Source organism: Octopus bimaculoides, chromosome 5, assembly GCF_046866305.1.
Source record: "Octopus bimaculoides isolate indiv1 chromosome 5, ASM4686630v1, whole genome shotgun sequence".
Classification (NCBI taxonomy): domain Eukaryota; kingdom Metazoa; phylum Mollusca; class Cephalopoda; order Octopoda; family Octopodidae; genus Octopus; species Octopus bimaculoides.
Window position 1 is genome coordinate 80,114,185 of NC_142932.1, and position 25,926 is coordinate 80,140,110.

Sequence of the window (25,926 nt, forward strand, 5' to 3'; positions counted from 1 at the left end):
TCTTTACCTTAAAAGGCAAAATTACTTCCTGCATTTAGTTGTCTACAGCTTAGATTATTGTCTCAAAGTGCTTCTAACATATAAATGAGGAGGAAAAAATTGAATGCTTTCTTTTTAATCCTGCCAGACTTTAAGCACATTCATTTTATGACATTAGACTTCTGCTTGCACAGTTTCCATTTGAAGCTGGGTAAAGGGATATATAAGGACCTCCTGAGAATATAGATGTTCATTTCTTTCTTTCTTGCATTAATGTTACATGTTAATACATTGCTCTTTCTTGCTTTTCCCAATCTATATATACCTTATAAGAAACCCTACTAATCTTGTTATTTTTTTTTCTTCTGGATTATTGTCTGTGGTACTATCATTGATAGAAAGCCTGCGTCTATTATCTTAACTGCTAGCAGTTTAGAGGTATCAGTCTCTTTCCAGTGGTGATTCCAGTCTTATTAGTCTTTAGTTCTGATTCTATATAGGTGGTATATGCCTTTTATAAGAATTTACTAATTAGACTAATAATTACAACAAGCTGATGGATTGGCAGAATCGGTAGAACATTTTGTGGTATTTAGTTATGACATTTTACTTTCTGAGTTCAAATTCCACTGAAGTCAACATTTTGCCTTTCATCTTTCCAGGCTCAGTAAAATAAAATACCAATCTAAGTACTGAAGTTGATGTAATTAGCTACACCTAAAATTTGAGGTCATGAACCTATAGCAGAAACCAGTATCAATAGATTGGGATGATACAATATACTTTTGAGTTTAAACATCACAGTCAGCATTTTATCATATGTTATGTTGAATTTAGATTTGTAATATTTTGTAAACTTAAGTCTGTGAGTTGGCAGAATTGTTAGCATGCTGGGTAAAATGCTTAGTGGCATTTCATCCATCTCTACATTATGAATGCATATTCTGCCGAGGTCAACTCTGCCTTTCATCCTTATGGAGGTCAATAAAACAAGTACCAGTTGGACACTGGGGTTGACATAATCAACTTACCTACTTCACCCAAATCGCTGATCTTGTGTCAAAATTTGAAACCAATATTTTGTAAACTAAACACAGGAATAATGAACAGTTCTTTTGATTAATGAAGTATTAAGGAAATCAGTATCATTAGTTGTTGTCCCCTCATATCTAGCTTAAACCCTGACACATTCTAGTTATTATACATATATGGCCCGGGGTTGGAGACATCAGTTACAACTCCCACTCCTTCTGCAGTTGTACTCTAATATTCAAGTTAGCAGGGTGGCAAGCTGGTAGAATCATTAGCACACCAGGTGAAATGTTTAGCATTATTTCGTCTACCGTTACGTTCTGAGATCAAATTCCGCTGAGGTCGACTTTGCCTTGCATTCTTTCGGGGTCGATAAATTAAGTACCAGTTGCGTACTGAGGACGATCTAATCGACTGGCCCCTCCCACAAAATTTCGGGCCTTGTGTCTAGAATAGAAAAGAATATTAAAGTTAGTGTCAGAATCATATCATGCAAAGAGGAATAACAACGATCTGAAAGTTATCTCCCTTGGCGATCACTGTCCTTTTTATCCAATTATATGATGAATGATATTGGGACTATACTGTTACCACTATGGGTAATATCAAACAATGTTGCACCTGTAATTTATTGATAGTTAGACAGTCTCGTTGTTGTTGTTTATATAGTTATCATAAATGAGAAATGTCTTTCTTTGATTTTTTTATATTTTGAAAACTAGTAAACATTTCATTATTTTTTTATAAGCATCATAAAATTTGAAAAAAAAAAATAATAATCACTGCAACATATTACCACAGTGACAAAAGTATATTCACAACATCATCCATTACTATATGAAGGGTATGTGTGGTAAGAATCTGGGTTCAGTCCACTGTGGCACCTTGGGCAATAGTCTTTTACTATAGCCTTGGGCCAACCGAAATCTTGTGAGTGGATTTGGTAGACAGAAACTGCGACAAACCCATTGTATGCGTGTGTGTGTGTCTTTGTGTCTATGTTTGTTCCTCTACCACGACTTGGCAACCAGTGTTGGTGTGTTTGCATTCCCATAACCTAGCAGTTCAGCAAATGAGCTAATAAAATAAGTACCAGCCTTTAAAAAAGTACTGGGATCGATTCATTCAACTAAAATAAATTGTTCAAAGTGGTGCCCCAGCATAGACTCACTCTAACGACTGAAAAAAAAAAGGATATATATATATATATATGTGTGTGTGTGTGTGTGTGTGTGTGTGTGTGTACATACACTTTTATAAAAAAAAGTGATGATGTGACTTTGAATTTTTAGTCTGCTAGCTTTCATCAGACTGTCTGATGAAGGCTGGCAAGCCAAAACTTCGAAGTTACTGTCACCCCTCTTGTAAAAGTATAATAAATATGTACTCTACAGAAAGTATTCAGTTTAATGTTAAATTGTTTTTATTCTAACATTAACATATATGTACACACGAGGCATATCCATGCTCTGCAAGATATTTTTCACCAAAAGTACTTATCAAGTATTCACACAAATTATGCAATTTTTGAGACCATGAACAAGTAAATACAGTGCTAAAAATAGAAAGAGAGAGTCAACATTTGATAAATGATATAAAGGAAATATACACGACCTGACCTTTGTAGCAAGTCTTCCAATTATTTATATATGTGCATTTGTATGTATATGTTTGTGTATATGTGTCTGTGTGTATGCACACACCCTTTAACCCTTTAATTAAGTGTCAAACACTCAAGATAATGTTATCATATGCTTCAGACTTCTGCACAGTATATGTGATACATGTTTGTATTTATGTATGTATACATGTGCATGTATGTAACCTTTGAAAAGTCTTGTTAATCATTATGGTTTCATCGAAATAATGACTTCGTAGAATGCCTATTAGTCAACTGTGTAATGTTTCGGAGAACTCCATTCTCCTTTCTCTATGTAACTGCCAGCCAGTTGTGTATAATTGGATTACATTTCATTGTTTTACCAGTAAAGAAGTTAAGGAGTATTTTCAAGTAAACTATTAACACCTTTTGATTTATCATTATTATTATTATTATTCACTCCTCTATATAATTCCATTTAGCATATCAAGTTATTACTAAATATTTAATTAAATAAGGAATGTAGCTCACTTAACCATGCTACCTCTCACTTGTATTAAACTTTCTTAATGTTAGTACTATACTGTATATGTATTTGAAGCTATCTTCCATTTTAATTAGTACTGCTATAATGTTTGGTTAATTAGATCATGCTTTCATTTGTGTATTCTTACAAAGGCATAGTTGACACAATGTTGGTCATTGGGGTACTACTAGGAATATTTTTTTCTTCATATATCATTCCTAATGAGACTATTCCTACAGAAGCTACAGATTATATTTACATTAACAGCAACAACAGTCCCAACTGAGACTCATTCAACACCAGTTTGCTACCTTAGTTTGCTAGCAGCTCTAAAGATAGTATGCATATAATTTTATACAACTTGGATAATCTATTAGATGCAGTTGCTGCTAGATCAGAGAGTTAAGGTAATCTTAATTTCCATTTATTCCTAATCATAACAAACATGGAAAACGGCTGTTAAATGATGATGATGATATCTCTGACCAAACATAACAACCAATGGTAATTCCTATTTATTCTTAAAGTCCATGGCCACACACAACAGACAATTATGTGCAAAAATCTGGTGAAATATTGAAGAAAATATACATGCATTTAAAATATGTAGATACTCCATATTCTGAATTTGAATCTTGCCATGTTCTTCCAACTCTTCAGTGTTAACAAAATTCTTATCAGTTATAAACTAATTTTGTTTCAATCAACAATATTGCAAGTCTCCTCAACAAAATGCTGATCTTGAGTCTAAATAAGCTGTCAATGATACCAGTTAAATATTGGCTGATCTTTACAGAGTTAACAAAGAACCAACAGCAAAATTTAAAAACTAGTTTCACTTTTTAACAGAAGTATTTTCATTTGATTTAGGACAATAACGTCTTTCAGGAAAAACCTCAATGATTTGCTAATCTATGCTCCATTGGGGGAAATTTGAAGATTTGGATGTAGTAATATGTGTGTGTGTGTGTGTGTGTGTGTGTGTGTATGTGTGTGTAAATCTTGAACTGTGAGAATGCTCATTATTTTCTTTAAATTTTTGTTATACTCCCTAGAGAGCCTGTTTCATTCAAAAAGATCAATTTAGTCTGCTATTATCTTTCACTGTTGTATTTACTGTAAGACACTATTGTAATTATAATGCTATTATTTACTTTTATATTAGGTTTGATTATTATTATCATTATTAAGGCAGCAAGCTGGCAGAATTGTTAGCATGCCGAGAAAAATGCTTAGCGGCATGTTGTCTGCCTCGACATTCCAAGTTCAAATTCAACCGAGGTCAGCTTTACCTTTCATCTTTTCATCCTTTCGGGATCAATAAAACAAGTACCAGCTAAGCACTGGGATTGATGTAATCAACTTACTTACCATTTACCCCGAAATTGCTGGCATTGTGCCAAAATTTGAAATCATTATTATTAAGAGGGCAGTGAATTGACAGATTTGTTAACACATTGCACAAAATACCTTGTGGCAATTTGGTATGGCTCTTTACATTCTGAGTTCAAATTTCGCCAAAGTCAACTTTGATCCATCCCCCTGGGTCAGTAAGAGAAAGTACTAATCAAGTACTGGGATTAATTTAATCAACTAAAACCGCCCCTCAAAATCCCACCCCTTTAAACAGTTATTATTACTATTGTTGTTATTATTATTATTATTATTATTATTATTATATGCAATTGTAAATAATGGCCTTTATCTTAGACATTTAGTACTGAGAGACAAACCCAACAGACAAACTTATAGCTCCTTGCTATTGAGAGATCATGGTTAGACATGGAGTTTTATTAGTTCCTCTTGCATTTAATGAAAGAGAGATTGAACTGCAGTGGTAGAGTGTGGTGTAAATGGCCTGAAATAAAAACACAACTACTTATAGATATAGATATTAAATCACACACAATCATGCTTGAACATGCACACACACATATTTGGACAGTCTCTTTGTTTGATATGACAGCTGTTTACTTTATTGTAGTTGTTTAGATGTCAGATAGCTTAAGGGTGATCATAGCTTGTTTCAAATTCTAGTTGTTCTCTTGTAACTTACAGAAAGACCCTTAAAGATCTGGTTTCCAATATCTACATGCAAGTCTACTTCACAGTAAATCATCACCGGGTTTCAGTATCTCATTATTAAGACTCACAAGGTTATACATTTCAGAATTTTACACAAGACTTTGCTCAATTTTACTGTAATGGATAGTCATGATTAAAGGCCTTTATTACTTGTCTGATTAATCTACTCTGACTTGGAGCTAAGAAAAAATTAAAAAAAGAAGCACAATGCCATCTGTGTTCCTACCCAACAACGAATCCTTCACATCAGTGATTCTTAATCCTTCCTCTCTCATTTATTTATTGCTTCAGTTTCATGTACTTCATTATTTACCCACTTCCATACAATATATACACTAAACTGTAAAAGCCTGTCACTGCCAAAATATCATCTTTAAGATAGCTAATATGTATGTATGTGTGCGTGCATGCATGCGTGCACACACACACACACACACATATATATATATACACATATATAAGTGCAGTCATGGCTGTGTTGTAAGAAGCTTTCTTCCCAACATAGTTCCAGGTTCAGCCCCACTGCATGGCACCTTGGGCAAGTGTCTTCTACTATAGCCTTGGGTTGACCAAAGCCTTGTGAGTGGATTTGGTAGATGGAACTGAAAGAAGCGCATTGTATGTATATATATATATATATATATATATATATAAATACATATATATGTGCATGTGTGTGTGTGTTTGTCCCCCACCATCACTGCTTGACTACCAGTGTTGGTGTGGCTATGTCCCTGTAACTTAGCGGTTCAACAAAATAGACCAATAGAGTGAGTACTAGGCTTTAAAAAAGTCCTGGGGTCGATTTGTTTGACTAAAACCTTTCAAGGTGGTGCTCCAACAATGACTGAAACAAGTAAAAGAAGATATGTATGTATATATATATATATATATATACATACACATACACACACACACATACTAGTTGTCTCTTTGGATTGTTTTATCATATATAAAATCACATGCATACATTCACACAAATGAAAAATATAGGCATAATAATGAATCATAATGTAAAAATAATTTTTTAAAACTATTTAAATATTAAAATTTGTGTCTCCACATGTATTTAGTGTCTACATCTTCACAGTTATGCAAGATTATATTATATAAGCTTTACTCAGTGGTATAGAGCACTTTGTAGCAGTCACTATATTTCTTTCCATATTGGTTACCTCTGATGAGCGTAGAGTTATATAATCAGATTGTTACCCTAGTGCAAAACCAGTTGGTAAGATCAGCCGTGATGGATATATATATATACAGATAATGTACCCACTCTATTGACAGATATATGAGGGCATCTTTTTCATGACTTATGGACTTTTAGATGAATTATACACATATGTATATATTATGTATCATATATAAGTGTGTGTATGTGATATATGCCAATTCATGGAATTACACAAGTAGAACAACAGAATCCTGCTGTGTTGAAAGATAACATTTTCAAAACTTAATATTCCTCTCAAGTCATTTTGTACATAATTATGGATATTAATGTATACATAGGAAGAGAGAATGGCAAATGTATTTATATACACACAAATATATAATGCATAATTATATGTTAATTAATGTTTATATACAGATATCTACATCTATCTGTGCATATATATACAAACACACACATATATATATGCATAAGCACCAAAACAAATTGACAACATAGTCCTGCTCCCACTCCCATCTTCAAGAAAACTCTTACTAGGAATTGCAAGCTAACGAGTACTTTTCTATACAATGTTTTAGGGGTAGACTTAATATGTAGCCTGGGTTAACACCATCATAACTAGACCCTTGGATTATTTTAGTCCACCATGTTGTAAATATTTGGGTTAGATCTATCTGAGGATAATTTCTGTCTCTGCTCCTCTTGCATTAGTCATGTAGGCCCTGGAAAATGTCATGGGTGCTATTACTCTTTGACCATCACTGCTAAGTCATGTTAAAAAAAAAAAAAAGTGAAATGTCAGTGACACCTGCTGTGGTGTACATACAAACGTACAACTTCATGAACACAGATATGGTTGTGTAGTCCAGAAGTTTGCATTGCAGACATGCTGTTTTCAGGCTTGGGTAAGTGTTTTCTATAGTCTTGGACCAACCAATGCCTTGTGAGTGAATTCAGTAAAGAGAAACTTCTTCAGAAAACCTGTCGTGTGTGTGTGTGTGTGTGTGTCTGTGTGAATGTTTCTATGCCATGTTTGATATGGCTTGAGTGAAGTGATACTGATGGTGACATTCCTTTGTTGATTTTTATGTTTGTCATTTTGTGCTTTTGAAGATTTGTGGAATAAAGAATTCCATTACTTGGAAAACAGGTATGGGTTGGCAATAAAAAGAAGAGCGACTATCTTTGATAGATATGCAGAGAGTATACAGCAACAATCATCATCCTCATTGTTTAACGTCCGTTTTCCATGCCGGCATGTGTTGGACAGTTTGACAGGAGCCGTCCAAGCTCCATTTGTCTGTTTTAGCATGGTTTCTATGGCTGGATGCTGTAAAGACCTCTCAGCTGGGTGAGGGAGCAAGGGCATGGCCATAAAAGACATGCCTGTATGTATGGATGGCTGCAATTTTAAGTATATATATATATATATATATACAGGGGTTGGACAAAATAATGGAAGTATCTTAAAACTTTAAAACAAATTTATTTTAATATGGAGCAGGACCGCCTTTGGCAGTAATTACAGCTTGAATTCTATGAATTTGTACAAAGTTTGAATTGTTTCCAAAGGAATTTTTGTCCAATCTTCAGCTAAAACAGTCTCCAGTTCTTGTAGTGATGATGGTGGAAGATATCGACTCCTTACTTGTTTTTCTAAATTACACCATAAATGATCAATAATATTGAGATCTGTGGTGAGCTGATAAGATGTTCAACTTCATTAGAATGTTCCTTGTGCCATTCAGTAACAAATTTAGCTGTGTGAATTGGTGCATTATCATCCTGAAAGATTGCATTTCCCTTTGGAAACAGTTCCACAACCATAGGATGAACTTGATCAGATAAAATGCTTAAATAGTCTTGACTATTAATTTTGCCATGAAGGGAAACCATTAGGTCGACAGATTTCCAAGATATAGCCCCACCCAGATCATCACAGATCCTCCTCCATGTTTAACAGTTGGAAGAAGGCAGTCTGGGTCAAATGCTTCTTTTGGCTGTCTTCACACGTATACTCAGCGAGTGGTCAGAAATAAGGTAAACGATGACTCATCCCGAGAAAATAACATTCTTCCACTGCTCTAGGGACCAATTCTGCAGGTTTTTACTCCACTCTAAACATTTTGCAACATTTATTTTTGAAAGTAGTGGTTTTCTGATTGCAGCCCTCCTGTGAAATCCAGCTTTCTGCAGCTCCTGGCAAACAGTTTTTGTGGAAACTGGGTTCTCGAGGTAGTCATTAATTTCGAGGTGCAGTAATTTTGGGAGCTGTACTTTTGTGATCCTTTCTAACAATCTGCATGAGTCTGATGGTCCCTATCTGAAAGTTTTGGTTTTCTTCCGGAGTTTTGTTTTGGCAAGGAGGTTTTTCCCTCTTTCTCAAAGGCTCTCATTATTTTCAAGACAGTACTTCTTAATACACCAAACATTTCGGCTGTTTACATTACATTAGTGCCTGCCATACAAGCACCAACAATTTGACCTCTTTGAAAGTCCAATAGATCTGTCATTTTAATGAATTTTAATTACCTTTTTCTGATGATATCTGAAAAGAAACAGCAATTTTAGCAAAACATATTAAGCAACACTAATAATAAATCAAAAAACATAAAAATATATAAACTTTTGACAGTTTTATAGATATTTCAAAATTATGATGCTATGATGTTAGGTGTTTCCATTATTTTATCCAACTCTCTGTATATATATAGATATATATAGATATCTTAATCATCATCATTTAACATTCATTTTCCATGGTGACATGGGTTGGACAACTCAACAGAAGCTGGCAAGTTAGAGGACTGTGTAAAGTGGTTGACATTAGAAAGGGCTCCATGGTTACCCTTCGTAATGCCAACTACTTTACAAAGTGTACTGGGTGCTTTTTAAGCAGCATCAACACTAGTAAGGTCACCAAGTGAACTCACCAGATGGTATATAGTTTCATTTCCCCATTAGAGTATTATATTCTCTTTTTATTTGTTTATTCAGTTATGTAAATAAATTGTTACATGAGGAAGTTTAGTGCCTTGAATAACAACATACAGGAACCTCTAGGTGGTTTCTTGACCAACCTGTTAGATATAGCAGCCAAATCTCACTCTAATTACACCTTATCTTAAAAAAAAGGTAATGATGATGGACAATATAGTCCAGAAATTTATGCTAAGTAAAAAATGGTGAGATGGCCATGGCTAGATTGAGGGGAGGGGGCTAAACAACATTGCAGTGCCTACAGCAAAATATAAAATTGTGGCTCTTTCCTTTAGGACACTTTTGCATGTCCAAGAGACTGAGAAAAAAAGAGGGTAGATTGTAATGCATAAATGACTGTTAATCTTAAGTATCTAACCAGGTTTGAAATGGCAGAAGTGAAAATGGGGATGGGCTGGGGTCATCACTTTCAATTTATCAATAGAAATTTCCTGCCAACTAGTTTTTAGTGCCAAACAGATAAACAACAATGAAATAGCAAACAAATCTCCCTCAAATTACACCTTGCTGTCTCACAAAAATCAGAAAAAAAAATGGAAAAAAAGAAAGATACATTGGATAATGCAGTTCTTAGATGTCCAGAAAAAAAGATGAGATGGTCAAGGGTGGAAATACCTTTCACTATAGATTTGTTCAGTCAGAACTGACCTGGGGTTAACAATATTATTTATCTGTGCCAAATCTTGTAAAAATAAACTAAATTGTTATATCTAATCTTTATATTGTTTTAATTATCTAATTAATGACAATCTTGAATTACTATCCTAAAATCAAAGTCTTCAGCAATGTTCCATGAAAGCAATATTACATATTTTTGCAACAAAAACATTCTAACAGGAACTGTGCCAATGTGTTTAGTGCTTGTCACAGTTGAAAAGATAATACTTTCCTTGGACAGAGTATCAGTTCATAAATGGGTTTTGATCACAAGGGGATGTGAGTTTTATTCATTAAGCTAATGAAATTCTTGTCAGTTGTAGTATGATACCACTTCTTATAACAGAGATGGGAATTTGTATGTTTAAACTGCTAAAATGAGCAGCTAAATCTCACTCAACTTGCACCATACCATCTTAAATATGGAAAGGGTTGAGTGGATCCATAGTCTTGTATCTTTGAGGGACATGACAACATTCTGGTGCTGGTACCATAATAAAATACTCCCAGTATATTCTGTAAAATGGTTGATGATTAAGAAAAGCATCAAGCTGTAGTGAATATGCCAAAATGAAAGGTTCAAGCAAGGTGATAGTTCCCCAACCTGTTTAAAAACAGGGATTGAATAAGAACAAACTTGGCTTGTGATAACCTGACCAACTCATGCCAAGATAGAAAGTAGACATAAAAAAGTGATGAGGATGAGGATGAAGAGGAGGCTTGATGGGGTGGAAGGAATGCTTTGATAAAATATAGCCAATAATTAAATAAGCAAAAATATTTTGACACAAAATTTCCTTGGAATTAAATAATAATAATAATAATAATAATAATGGTTCTAAATTTTGCCACGAGGGCAGTAGTTTTGGGGGAGGGGATGAGTTGATTACATCAACCCCAGTATTCAACTGGTACTTATTTTATCGACCCCAAAAGGATGAAAGGTAAAGTCAACCTTGATGAAATTTGAACTCAGAACGATGTGATGAGGAAAATACTGCTAAGCATTTTGTCTGGTATACTGACGATTCTGCCAGCTCACCACCTTAATAATAATAATAATAATCCTTTCTATTATAGGCACAAGGCCTGAAATTTTGGGGATGGGTAAGTCGATTACAGTGACCCCAGTACTTGACTGGTACTTAATTTATTGAACTCTAAAGATTTTGCCAGCTCACCGCCTGAATAATAATAATAATGATTTCAAATTTTGTCACAAGGGCAGCAATTTTGTGGGAGGAGATAAGTCAATTACATTGGCCCCAGTATTCAACTGGTACTTATTTTACTGACCCTGACCATAAGACGGATGAAATGCTGCTAAGCATTTTGCCCAGCATTGCTTCAAGTTTTTGGCACAAGGCCAATAATTTTAGGAGAGGAGTTTAGCTGGTTACATCGACCCAATGCTCAACTGATACTTATTTCATCACCCTGAATGGATGAAAGGCAAAGTCATCCTTGCCAGAATTTGAGCTAAGAATGTAGATACGGACAAAATGCTTAGCAGCCTTTTATTTGGTGTGTTAATGATTCTGACAGCTTGCTGCCTTGATGATAATAATAATAGGTCCTTATTTGTTTAGAAAGGTGATGCTCCAGCATGGCCAGAGTCAAATGACTGAAAGAAGTAAAAGAGTAATATATATATATATATATATATATATATATATATATATATACTGCATTCAGTCTCACACACATGCAAGCACACACACACACACACACATTAGCTCAAAGATTTGTGTGCATATTAAATTATTATTCCAAACAAATGGTATGTATAGATAGATAGATAGATAGATAGATAGACAGAGAGAAGGAAAGAGATAGACAAACATAATTAATTATACACACACAATGACTAACATAAACAATTATGATGTGGCTATATGGTGTTAACTCGTCACTAGATCCATATCTGATGACAAAAGTTCTGCAATAGTTGTAGATCTCTTTATCATTAAGCTATTATTACAGTGTGAATGGGATTAGACTTTTGTACCATAGTTCTATTTCCTCAACCAATACCTAAATTGCTACTAGCCAAGCCTAGAACCAATATTTAAATAATTAACAGCTAGTCTTTGAATCAGTATCTTGACAGGTGTTGTGTGTTTTTGTTGCTTATAGTTCTATAACCAATGAAATTTTCAGTCAAAACAGAAACATTATGAAGCTTAAATCACCTTATTTTAATGAACATATTGAAAGTATATTGTATACATACAAACCTTATAATTAAATCCACAACAGAATCAATAATCTGTATAAATTTAAAACATTCATAATTTATGAACATGGAAATTAAATATTTCATTTAAGTATATCAAATATACTTTAATACAGAAATTCTCTCTCTTTCTAAAGTTGTATCTATCTATCTTAGGTAATATAATGAAATCGTACTATATGTGGCACAACACTATACAGCCAGCTAAGTTGAGTCAGAAATGGTTACAATTCCAAATTAAAGCCAATTTATGCTGTCAATATCTCACTGGCCCACATCTGTAGTTTTGTTACATTGTACCTAAGCAAGAGATTAGGTTAGATTAGCAGAATTGCTGCAGTGTTGGACAAAATGCTTTGCAGTGTTAATTAGTTCAGACTTTTTACATTCTGGATTCAAAACCTATTGAGATGAGTTAGTCCTGCAAGGTCAATAAAATACAGCACTGGTCAAACACTGGGGTCAATATAACCAACTAAACTCCACTCCCTGACCTTTTGCCTATCTAATATGAAATTATTGAAGCAATGAATTTGCTAACTCATTAAAACACTGGACAAAATACCTTTTGCTATTCCCTCTTGTTTTCCAAGTTATGAATTCAAATCTCTCTAAGGTCAACTTCACCTTTTTATCCTCTTAGAGTCAATATATTAAAGTGCTAGTCAAATACTGGTGGGTAAATGATTACTGTAATCAACTATCCCCCTTCACTCAAAATTTACTAAATTAGAAACAATTATTATAATTAGTAGTATTTTAGTGAGTACTTGTAGCATGAGAAAGAAGTAAGCTCCTTCACAAATGGTGTTTATGGACTGGTTTTAGTTTGTGATTTAAATTTAAACATTTTGCAACTCTTAAAAATGTTAACATTGCTGAGTAAAGCAAGGATATAGTAACTGAACCTCCCTTTCTCTCTGTTAGATATGTGGAGTATTTTACATATATGTATGTCTATGTGTGTGTATGTATATATATATATATATATATATATATATATATTAGAAGAAAAAAGGACAACAAACACCAAGGCAGTTAATAAAGGAATAAAATAGTAGATAGAAGAATAAAACAGTTTTACTCTTTATTCTTCTATCTACTATTTTATTCCTTTATAAACTGTGAATTCCATGTCTAGAACTTTCATACATACTCACCTTGTCTCTGATGAAGGAATACCCAGTGTATGGAGATGCTAACCTAGCACTTGGGATATCCCAGAAACAGCTGTAATACATCCAATAATTAATTAATTAATTAATTACCTCAAATTCACCTTACTCTAATTAAATATTTTAAATGATTTGAGATACTCATCCTGCCTTAGTTTTGTTGTCCTTTTTCCTCTAATATACACCTGCTAACTCGGAAGCCTACTATGGATCCCTAGCTCCAGCCTCAGCTATGAACTTGGAACCTAACGGATAACCAATTATAACGCTGACACAGCATACTTATTCATTTAGGTCACCAGTGGACTAAACCTCTCATATCCTATACATATATATATAACAGAATACTTTACAAAATATCAAATCTCTTTCTCTCTCACTCAACTCGCACGCCTCTATTGAGAAAATAGCAGTCAATTCTCTTTCAAAACTACACCCTACTATCTAAATTAAGTAAAATATACATTATATAATGTAGCTTCACAAAAAAAAAACAGGATGGCCACAGGTGGAATGCCTTTGATTTGTTCAGTCAGAGCTGACCAGGGTGTAAATAACAGCAGCTGTAACACATGATATAGACATCATTATTGCCAACGACTTTAATTTAACCATGTTTTATTCCTTTTAATTTAGTTTCCAAAATGTATAAATCATTACAAACAAAATACTATAAAACTTTGTATCGTTAGGTTTGAAATAAACGTACACATCAACAGACCATCATTACAAACTTTAATCACACTTAGATCACTTTTACTCACATTCAATCTAAGTTGGTTTTACTTAGCCCTTACATACTATGTTTATTCGATAATTATTAAAGCCCAATTACCACACTGCAAAAGTCATTACAGAGCAGTTTATCTCTTCATTCTTACAACACAATTTTGCTCTCACTCAGTCATAATTAACTAACCAACATTTAAATCCTGTTATTACAGACTAAATTACTCCATATTAATTCATAATCATTACAAACAACTCTCACCTGCAATCAATTATAGCCAAATTTTTACTTAGAATCATTTTCTTTACAAATTTTTATTTTCCTTTAGAATATTGTTATTTTTAAACTAAATCAAACGAAGCCAAACTAATTCTGTTCATTAAAAACATGTCTTTATATGAGCTGTTTATTATTATTGTTAATTATTATCACCAAAGCCATGCCAATTACTGTTACTCATTATGTTTTTTTATATGTCTTAACATCTCACCACTTCAGTGTTGTGCTAATGTCTTGTTTAAATGTATGTCTTTTCCTGCAAGTCTCAATTATTTGTCAAAGAAGAGTGAAAAGAAGTGTGTGATAAAGAAAAAAGAATAATAAATGACTTTAATGATAATAAATGAAGAATACCAAAATACTGATTTTTGCCTGCCTTCATTTTATGCATACACACATTATATACAGTGTGAGCCAAAAGCCACACACAAAATAAGTTCAATGTTTTTACAAATGCATTCTGGAATTGTCAAAGGTATGCATCAATTCTTCTACAAATAAATAAAATGATGAATATATATGAACTTGTACATGAATAATAATAATAACGGTTTCAAATTTTGCCACACGGGCAGCAATTTTGGGGGAGGGGATGAGTTGATTACATCAACCCCAGTGTTCAACTGGTACTTATTTTATCAACCACAAGCAGATATACCCAGTGTTGCCTGGGTTAAAGAGAATAATTAAATTTAAAAACACCGTCTAGATTACGCAGGTCTTAACTGCTAGTAGCTGAGATACCAACTTTCTACATTAATAGCTCTCTAATCATCCTCGCTGTCACCGTTGCTGCTTTCAGTGTCGGATACAGAAATATCCGATTCATTATCGTTCACCACGTGCTTTTGTCGCTCATTCATTCTTTTCTTCGATATCTCGATATCTTCTGTTGAAAAGCCTTGAAATTCAGAATCACTGCTTGATAGCATGAAACTCCTCTTCATCTTCAAAGTTGAAAAAAATTAACGCCGTAAAAAATGTGGAAAAAATATCTTCCAAAATTCACTGAGTTCAAATATCACGCCAAACAATGTCGGATACAATAACTCAGCTGTTTGCAAAGTGAAATCAGGTGTTTTAACAAATGTACTAACAAGATTTGGGTTCATTTAAATAACAATGGGTAATCTCGGCTGGGTTGGTCTTATGAACCAAAAAATTTTTCGGACGGCTACGGCCGGGTTAGTAACGAAAGGGTTAAAGGATGATGAAATAGGACTTCAGTGTAGTTTATCAAACAGTTTGAAAACTTTGTTCAGTGGTCACTATCTTAGAGAATAAATCTGGACTGTAATAAAGAAGGCACTTGTCCCATGAAAATGCAAAAATTCAATTTTGAAACCAACTCAAATAAATACTTCACTAAATTTTAAATAAAATACTATAAATATATAGAAAAAAAATGGAAACTTGATTAAAAAGTAAAAATATTTTATTCATTTAGTTATTATAAAAAATAGAATTATATTTACTAAGTGAAGAAAGAAAAGAATTGTCAAAATGGGTAAATATAAATAAAAATATGTAAGATCATCAATATAAAAACACAAACTCATTAAAATTGATATATGAATTTTTTTGCTCTGTGAATGGAAAGAACTATTTTTACTCTATACACCCATCATAGAATCAATTATATATATATATATATATATATATATATATATATATATATATATATAGTAGCCATCAACTTGTTTTTTGATAATAACCACTCTCTTAATTCAAAAATATCCCTGCAGCAGGTTTGATAGCTTTTCTATCATGGGCCCTCAAATGATAACTAAGTCCTGATTTTATTTTATAATTTTGTGACAAACATAGTGCATGATTTTTGTCAAGAAACATACCAACATCTGTTTTACCCTTGTGCATTTGTCCAAATGAATTTTCAACATCATACATTTGAAAATCCACATTAGAATATTTCTATCTATCTATCAAGACACACACACACACGGGCATACATATCTACCAATTTATATAAAAATAATAATCCTTTCTACTATAAGCACAAAGCCTGAAATTGTGTGGGAGGTTAAGTTGATTACATTGACCCCAGTGATTGACTGGTACTTTTTTCATCAACCATGAAAGATGAAAGGCAAAGTCAACCTCGGTGGAATTTCAACTCAGAATGTAAAGCAATAATAATAATAACCTTAATCTTATTGCATGCAGTGCTAGGAAAAATGCAGAGTCTAAGAACCATAGATACACAATATTCTTACTTGCCAGAATTTAAATGCCACTAGCTCTATCTGTGTGTTACACAAATGGATTATTATGACATAAGAGATGGTAGAGTTGTTGAATGGCCTCAGACATGACGGTAGAAATGAACTAAAGATCCAAGGAATGTAAATCTCAGAGACTATTTATTTAGATAGGGTGAAAAAGATGAACATGGTAGAAAAAATCATAAAGCTTTATAAAATGCCGATAATATATATAAATGTTGTAGATAGAATCATAATTTGGGAAAGGCATATACAACCCAAATTCTAATTTACAAATTCCTTTATGAATTATAAAGTCTGAACAGAAACAACCAGTTAAATATTTGTTGAACAGGCTTTACATATGGGGGAGTTTTGGGACCCCACCAATAATATATGAAGCAGAATTCCTACACAAACAGCAATATCCATTCATAAGTCTGAACCTTTAAATAAAGTCAAACTAAAAAATCATTTATACTAGTTCATGGCCTATTGCATTATACCTGGAATAAGTAATATTTTCTTGCACTAAAATATAGGTATATATGCAGGAAAAAATGAAAGAGAAGCTAAAAGGATTGTATTCGTGTCAGAGGAAGATGTTTTTTTAGCCAAAGTAAAATTCTTTCCTTGAAGATTACAAACTGTACAGAAAATGTTAATTTGTATATATTTTAGGACAGCCTTAGAGAGAAGTTATTACTAGGAGGTATGGAATGTAGAAAGAAATGAAATAGTAGAACAGTATTAGGGAACAAAAATTTTCCATTGTGCATCACTAGAAAACATTTAATAATCACATGGGAAGGGGAAACAACTCTTGCAATAAGAGAAATAACCCATAAAGACTACGTTATTTAATAAAAGCGACCCCTACATTACTTGAGAAATTCAATAACTAAATATTCTGACAATATTTGGTCTTTTCTCAGTCAGAGAATATTAATTATTCACTCCAGTTTAGTATTTAGTGCTTATGTTTTTGCTATCTGCAGCGTGTGTGTATGCGTGTGACAAGGGTCAAAATTTTGGTGCATTTGCACTTAGCAAATTTTTGGTAAGTAAAATAAAATCTTGGCTCTTGATTCACTTGCATAACTTTATACATACATGCACAACACAAATATATATACATCCACACATATATACACACAAACACAGAACTATTCCTACGTGATTGAATGAGTTCATCTCTAAAAGTTTTTGTAAAAAGAAATGATGTTGTTAAAAGGCTACATATTTTTCATTCTCATAATATATAGGAGAGTACTCATTGTTCTATACGAAATATGCTGACATAGTGTTAAGAGCTTAGAAATTCTGATCCAAAAAACAGGAGTTCAAAACTTACACTGACATTACTTCTAGGAGAGACAGAAGGAAAAAAGAAATTACTTATGGCTGACCAAAAAGAATAAAAGAAATCCAAACATAAGCAAAAAAATTAATAAAGAACTAGATAAAATATTGATTGAAATAAAATCATTGATAAGGTATGAAGCTGAGGTATTGAAGTTCTATGATTTGATACTACAGTTAAGATGGTAACATTTTAAAATGTAACAGATATAAAAATCTATAGTAATTATTTACATAAAGAGGTCTTACAGAGTTTGTTTTTGCTTGTCTTTTTTCCCCTCTTCAGATTTAAATTTAACACACACCAAGACACAATAGGTTTTATCAAAATTTTAAAATAATTACTGTCATTCTTCAATATCAGAAAGGTATTTTAATTTCAGAGCCAAGCCATAATTATAGTCTTTGTTGGCATCCACACTACAATACCAATTCGTCAATATGGCGGATGCTAAAAATTCTTTGGAGAAGAGATGTCCAACTTTAAAATAAAATCATGATAAAAAATATGTACAGTACAAGAGTTATAGTTCAAAAGAGCTAATGTCACTCAGTTCTAAAGTCTTTGAAACTGCTTCATCAGGTTTTAATTCTAAGACTATGTTTGTGTTGAATCTGATCAGATAAGAAAGAGGGTGTAAAGTTGACTTAGTAGTATACTTAAACAGCACATTGTTAATGCGAAAGTTGTCCTGGAAGTGCCAGCTAGCAGAGCATGGGTTGTCAGGGGATTATACATATCCCCTTGCACTTGACCACCTGAAAGAAAAAAAAGAAAGAAAATATCAGTTGCTTGTAACTATATGTGTACACACTCGCACACACTAACTAGTAGAGTATAACATTTTTGTGAAAGATACCTAAAGTTTCATGTTGGCATAAAAAAAAATACTATCAAAAATTTGATGCTATTGCACAACATTCAAATTCTGATTGCATCACATTTTTATGATAGCATAAATTTTCTGTCAATATGTGACGTTAAGTACTGTAATGAATTCTGGCTGAGCATTAAGTCATCATCATTTAATGTCCACTTTTCTATGCTTGCATGGGTCAGACAGAATTTGTTGAGGCAGATTTTTTTTTACAGCTGATACTCTTCCTGTTCATAACCCTCCCCTGTTTCCAAGTAAGAAATTATTTCCTTGACGCTGTAAAAGACTGGAAATGAACATACCTGCTTGTATGACGGTGGCACTCATTTACAACTATTTTATGATGCCAAGACACGGGTACAGACATATATATTTATACATGAATACACACGCACGCGCACACGCACACATCAGGCTTTGTTTCAGTTTCCATCCACCAAAGCCACACAATGCTTTGGTTAACTGTAGTGTGTGTATTATGTAAGTTGGTAGGTAAATCCCAGCTGTTTCCTCCTTAACTGGGGCTGTCTGTGCAGCTCCTGATTTTATCTATATATAAACACTTCATCCAAATGTAAAATTTGTTATCATTTAATTTCTCTCTCTGAAAAATTTCTAATAGAAAATTCCTTAGAAGTACATCTAACATGTAAAACTTTGTAATTCCTATTAGCAAATGAAATGTGTGTAATGGTGAATAGATAATACCAAAAAATGTCCAATTTTCTGTTATGTTATATATATATATATATATATATATATATATATATATATATATATATATATATCATCATCATCATCATCATCATCATCGTTTAACGTCCGCTTTCCATGCTAGCATGGGTTGGACGATTTGACTGAGGACTGGTGCAACCGGATGGCTACACCAGGCTCCAATCTAATTTGGCAGAGTTTCTACAGCTGGATGCCCTTCCTAACGCCAACCACTCAGAGAGTGTAGTGGGTGCTTTTACGTGTCACCCGCACAAAAACGGCCACGCTCGAAATGGTGTCTTTTATGTGCCACCCGCACAAGAGCCAGTCCAGGGGCACTGGCAACGATCTCGCTCGAAAACCCTACAAGGCCAGTCAGGCGGTACTGGCAACGGTCACGCTCAAGATGGTTCATCTTATGTGCCACCCGCAAAAGAGCCAGTCCAGGGGCACTGGCAACGATCTCACTTGGCTTGCCGGGTCTTCTCACGCACAGCACATTTCCAAAGGTCTCGGTCAGTAGTCATCGCCTCGGTGAGGCCCAATGTTCGAAGGTCTTGCCTCACCACCTCAGCCCAGGTCTTCCTGGGCCTACCTCTTCCATGGGTTCCCTCAACTGTTAGGGAGTGGCACTTTTTCACGCAGCTATCATTCATTCTCACCACATGTCCAAACCAGCGCAATCATCTCTCTTGCACACCACTACTAACGCTTCTTATGTTCAGCTTTTCTCTCAAGATACTTACACTCTGACGGGTATGCACATTTACATTACACATCCAGCGGAGCATACTGGCTTCATTCCTTGTGAGCTTACGCATGTCCTCAGCAGTCACAGCCCATGTTTCACTGCCATGTAGCATGGCTGTTCGTACACATGCGTCATACAGTCTGCCTTTTACCCTGAGTGAGAATCCCTTTGTCGCCAGCAGAGGTAAGAGCTCTCTAAACTTGGCCCAGGCTATTCTTATTCTAGCAGTTACACGTTCAGCGCACCCACCCCCACTACTAACTTGGTCACCCAGATAGCGGAAGCTATCAACTACCTCTAGTTTTTCTCCCTGGAATGAGATAGAAGTTGTTTCCTGTTTGTTTACAGTCTTTATTGCACCTGAATATCTGCCACATACAAAGACTAACTTTGTAGTTAATCTGCCTTTGATATTGCTGCACCTCTTTTGTGTCCATAGCTTGCACCGGGTACATCTTATAGAGTTACTACCTACTCCTTTACTGCATATTGAGCAGGGCCATCTACCTGAAGGGGTTTGTGTTTTATCTACCTTCCTACTTATTAGGATTTTGGTTTTTGCTAGGTTGACTCTAAGGCCCTTCGATTCTAGTCCTTGCTTCCACACCTTAAACTTCTCCTCTAGTTCTGATAGTGACTCCGCAATTAGTGCAAGGTCATCAGCATAGAGGAGCTCCCAGGGGCAACCTGTCTTGAATTCCTCTGTGATCGCCTGGAGGACTATGATAAATAGGAGGGGGCTGAGGACGGAACCTTGGTGGACCCCTACCTCTACCCGGAATTCATTACTGTACTCATTTCCAACCTTCACCTTACTGACAGCATCTCTGTACATGGCTCGCACAGCTCTCACTAATCATTCTTCTATCTCAAGTTTCCTCATTGACCACCAGATAAGGGATGGGGGGACCCTGTCAAAGGCTTTCTCCATGTCAACGAAGGCCAGGTACAGAAGTTTATCCTTGGCTAGATATTTCTCCTGCAGCTGTCTCACTAGAAATATGGCATCAGTGGTGCTTTTACCTGGAACGAACCCAAACTGCATCTCGTCTAAATTGATTTGCTCCCTAATTAGTTGGGCTATGACCCTCTCCGTAACTTTCATAACCTGATCTAACAGCTTGATGCCTCTGTAATTATTAGTGTCTAAAGCGTCACCTTTACCTTTGTAGCAGTTGACTATGGTGCTGCTACACCAGTCATTGGGTACGACTCCTTCGTGTATCACCTGGTTCGTAATACGGGTGACTAGGCTGTAGCCAACACTGCCAGATATTTTGAGCATCTCTGCAGTGATTCCTGATGGGCCGGGGGCTTTCCCTGTCTTCATACTCTTAATTGCTTTATCTACCCTGGTACTGTCAACTCGGATAGCTGGTCCCTCTGTTGGATCGAGATACGGCAGGCTCTCTTTCTCCCATTCATTCTCTTTATTAAGCAATCTATCGTAGTGGCATCTCCAGACCTCTTTCTTTGCAGCCTCATTTAGTGCAAGCGTACCATCATCCATGCGAACACATTTCTCTCCTACAACATCACTATTCTCTCTCCTACACTGTCTTGCAACACGAAATACCTCGAGTCTTCGGTCCTCACGGCGCAGAACATTGGCAAATCTTTTCTTATCTGCTTCCCCTCTGGCTAAATAAACCTGTCGCCTAGCTTCCCTTCTGGCAGATTGGTACAATTCCCTGCTACCACCGTTCTTCCAGTCCTTCCAAGCCTGTTTCTTTTGTCTAATAGCCCCGTCTACATCCTTGTTCCACCAGCCACAGATCTGGTCTGTGTCTCTCAACAGGTTGTCCCGCAGAAATCTCCAATTGTCTTCCACGTTGTATGATGCTATATCCCCTTCTATTTCGTCAAATGCTTCAAGTAACTTGTCTCTAAATCTCTGTCCATTTGCAGGGTCTTTAAGTTTCCATACCCTTCTCCCCCAGGCCGGTCTACTTCTGGGCACCCATATTGCCTTGATCTCGAAGTCGCTAACTACTAATCTGTGTCGGGGTGTACATTCTTCGCCAGGGAGGGTTTTGGCATTTATAAGCCTCCCTCTTTCTCTAGTTCTGGCGAGGATGTAGTCGATTTGGCTAGAGTGTCTGCCGGATTGGTAGGTGACTAGGTGACAGGCAGGTTTCCTGAAGTTGGTATTGCAAACCATAAGATCAGTTGCATCACAGAACTCCAGCAGTCTGGTTCCCTCCTCGTTGCGGGAACCGAAGCCATAGCTTCCATGTATGCCATGGAAGCCTCCAGCACGACGTCCGACATGACCATTGAAGTCACCAGCCACAAAGAGAAGGTCTCTGTCTCTTGTCGACGAGGTAGTTTGCAAGAGGGTGTCATAGAATTGGTCTTTCAGCCCATCCGGGAGCCCCGGTTGAGGGGCATAGGCTGAGATGACAGTAGCTAGCCTATGATGAAGCACTAGTCTAATCTTAAGTACTCTGTCACATACTCTAACTACCTCGATTACCTTATCAACCCATTTCTCTGCTAGAAGTATTTCTACGCCCCCGACTCCGTCAGTGTTCCCTGCCCAGAAAAACTTGTACCTGTGTTCTTTGCCTGTGAGGAACCTTGCAGAACCTCCTCTCCATCTTACTTCTTGGATGCAGCACAGATCTACGCATCGCCGTTCAAGCATCTCAACAATCTCACCAGACCTACCTTTCAGCGTGCCGACGTTGAGAGTGCCAATCCTGACAGTGTGGGAGGAGTGGGCCCGTGTGACCCTGGGATGGGGGTAAGCAGTGTCGTGAACCTGAAAAGAAAGCTTGCATTTGGCAGAGTTCATAGACAAAAACAATACCTACAACCTTCATATACTACCCAATCTTTATGCGCTATAAGGTCGATAAGAGGGGGGGGGGGGGTATATATATATCCATCCATTGTGAAACTGTATTACAAAAAATCACTGATTTACTTTTAACTTGTATTATTTCTTTCCTATATTGCTATCACAATGTTCTCTGTTCCTTGGATGTATCTAACTGTATGACTGTTACATAAATATTTTAAATCTTCTTGACTATTTCATTCTATAATCTCAAGCTAAGAGCATTATTTCATTCAAAGTTTTGATTAAAAAAAAAAAAAAAAAGATAATAAAACCTGTCACAGTTAAAAATACACTCATATTGGTTATTTTTCATTTTTTTTTCTACATCTTGCTTTAAAATATATTCTGTAATGAAGACTTGTCAAATGTAGTCTCATTCAACATGACCAAAAATAAAAAGCACTTCACTTTCCAACACTCATGAGCAATTAACAAATCTAACGATCAGTTTTCTTACAAATGAAATACTCTAAAATCTTTTGTGATAACAATACATTCTTCAAATAGAGTGAAATACATTAACTAGCCATATAGCATATAAACATTTGAAGCTTTTACAGTGTTGACTCTTGACTGCGATTAACCCTTTAGTGTTTAAACCGGCTGTATCCGGCCCAAATATTCTACATTTTATGCTCAAACTGGCCAGAACCAGCATCTCACACCTACCCTGCAATGTCATTCTGAAAATAAGAAATTACATCTTTCCTATCTTGAAGCTACAAAATAATATCAGATAAATTTTTTTAAATGTGAATAAATAAGGATTATTTTTGCCAAATTAATCTGAACGCTAAAGGGTTAAAGCTTATTCTTTTCACAGCTGAGTTTGTTTTACATGCACTAAGACTGAGATTTTGCTTTAGAATCGAAGAATTATTCTAGAACAATATCTCTTGAAACACCTAAAGTAGGAAATTTGCATTAATTACTCACACATCACTAAAGGAGAAACCAGCATGTTAAAATATTCTACACTACAGGTGCAGGAGTGGCTGTGTGCTAAGTAGCTTGCTTACCAACCACATGGTTCTGGGTTCATTCCTACTGTGTGGCACCTTGGGCAAGTGTCGTCTTCTATAGTCTCGGGCCGACCAAAGGCCTTGTGAGTGGATTTGGTAGACGGAAAACTGAAAGAAGCCCGTTGTATATATGTATATATATATGTGTGTGTGTCTGTGTTTGTCCCCCCAACATCGCTTGACAACCGATGCTGGTGTGTTTACGCCCCCGTAACTTAGCGGTTCGGCAAAAGAGACCGATAGAATAAGTACTAGGCTTCCAAAGAATAAAGGTGGTGCTCCAGCATGGCCACAGTCAAATGACTGAAACAAGTAAAAGAGTACATCTAAGACAAAGCAGATAAGCTGGCGCATTAAGTTTTTAGAAGGTCTATTTGATTCCAAGTTCAATACCAGTGTGTGACATTTTAACCCCTTCGTTACCAACCCAGCTGAAACCGGCTCTGGCTCTGAGTACAAATGTCTTGTTTTCATAAGTTTTGAATAAAAATCTTCCACCAAACCTTAGTTACAATTTATGTTTCTAACACTAGCTGAATGGTAACTAAGTTATTTTACTAAATTCTGTGTTATATTTAAAGTAATTGAAAGAAACAGAGCATCTCAAAATAAATACAGTAACGAACGGGTTAAGCAAACATCTTCAGCCAACTCGACATGCAAAGACTCCCATGATACAGACATCAGAAGGAGGAAAATAGGAAAAGGGCCAACTGAAGAATACCATGGGCTGAATGTTCTAAGAAGACCTTAACCCTTTAGCATTTAAACTGGCCATATCCGGCCAAAAGTATTCTGCCTGTTTTATGTTAGAACTGGCCAGATCTGGTCTCTCACACCAACCCTACAATATCATTTTAAAAATTAGCAGCTACCTCATCAAAATCTCATAGCTACAAGATAATGCATGATTAGTTCAAAACAATGTGGATAAAAAAGCATCAATTTTGGCAGAATAATGCAAACACTAAAGGGTTAAACACTCAAAAGTAGATAAAATCAAAAACAACTGTAGCAGGTCACTCATTGTGGTGGAATCTTGTTTCTTTGTGTCTCACAACTGGGGGAGGATTAGACATAAAACATCTACCAAAACCTTGTGAATGAAATTTGGTAGAAAACTGCATAGAAGTCATCCAGAACATTTTTTCTTATTTATGGGTGATAAACTTAATTCATCATCTCATCTAACACTAACACCAGAGTGATAGCTTCAGCAGAGTTGTGTTGTAAGTATTTAAGCCAAAACTCTTGTGTGAAGTTAACTTCTATCCATCTTTCCACCAGTTGCAGACATCCTGAAAAAATAGCAAGGGTACTTCTCCTCTTCTTCCTCTAACTAAAAGTGAGAAAAGTTTATTTGCCACATAAGCAAGCCTTTAACCACTGAATTGCCATTTAACTGGTATCATCTTTTTGTTCCTCAAGAGGATATAACAATGATCTCTGTCCCTGGGATGTTTCACATTGCATGTGACCCTATTTTGAATACGTTGTAATCCCCCTTGGTATGCTCAAATTTTCTTCTGACACTTCCACTGGATCCCATTCAATGCTGAAACATGTTGCTGATTCTTATTTTAGCACACACAAAGTATGCGTAAAGGTCAAAGTTTCAACTGAGTAAGGGAACAAAATCTGTATTTGTAAATTGAC

General features: G+C 35.4%; 1 protein-coding gene across 4 annotated transcripts in view; it reads right to left on the bottom strand.

Moving 5' to 3' along the window:
* Positions 1–16,835: 16,835 nt before the first annotated feature.
* The window catches only part of LOC106874959 (contactin), a 98,646-nt gene continuing 89,555 nt past the window's right edge, over positions 16,836–25,926 (bottom strand). For all 4 annotated transcript variants that reach the window (XM_089352502.1, XM_089352503.1, XM_089352501.1 and 1 more), the window contains one exon: positions 16,836–18,819. In XM_089352502.1, coding sequence (XP_089208628.1) covers positions 18,680–18,819 — 140 coding nt within the window. In that variant the 3' untranslated portion in view covers positions 16,836–18,679. The remainder of the gene's footprint in view (positions 18,820–25,926) is intronic.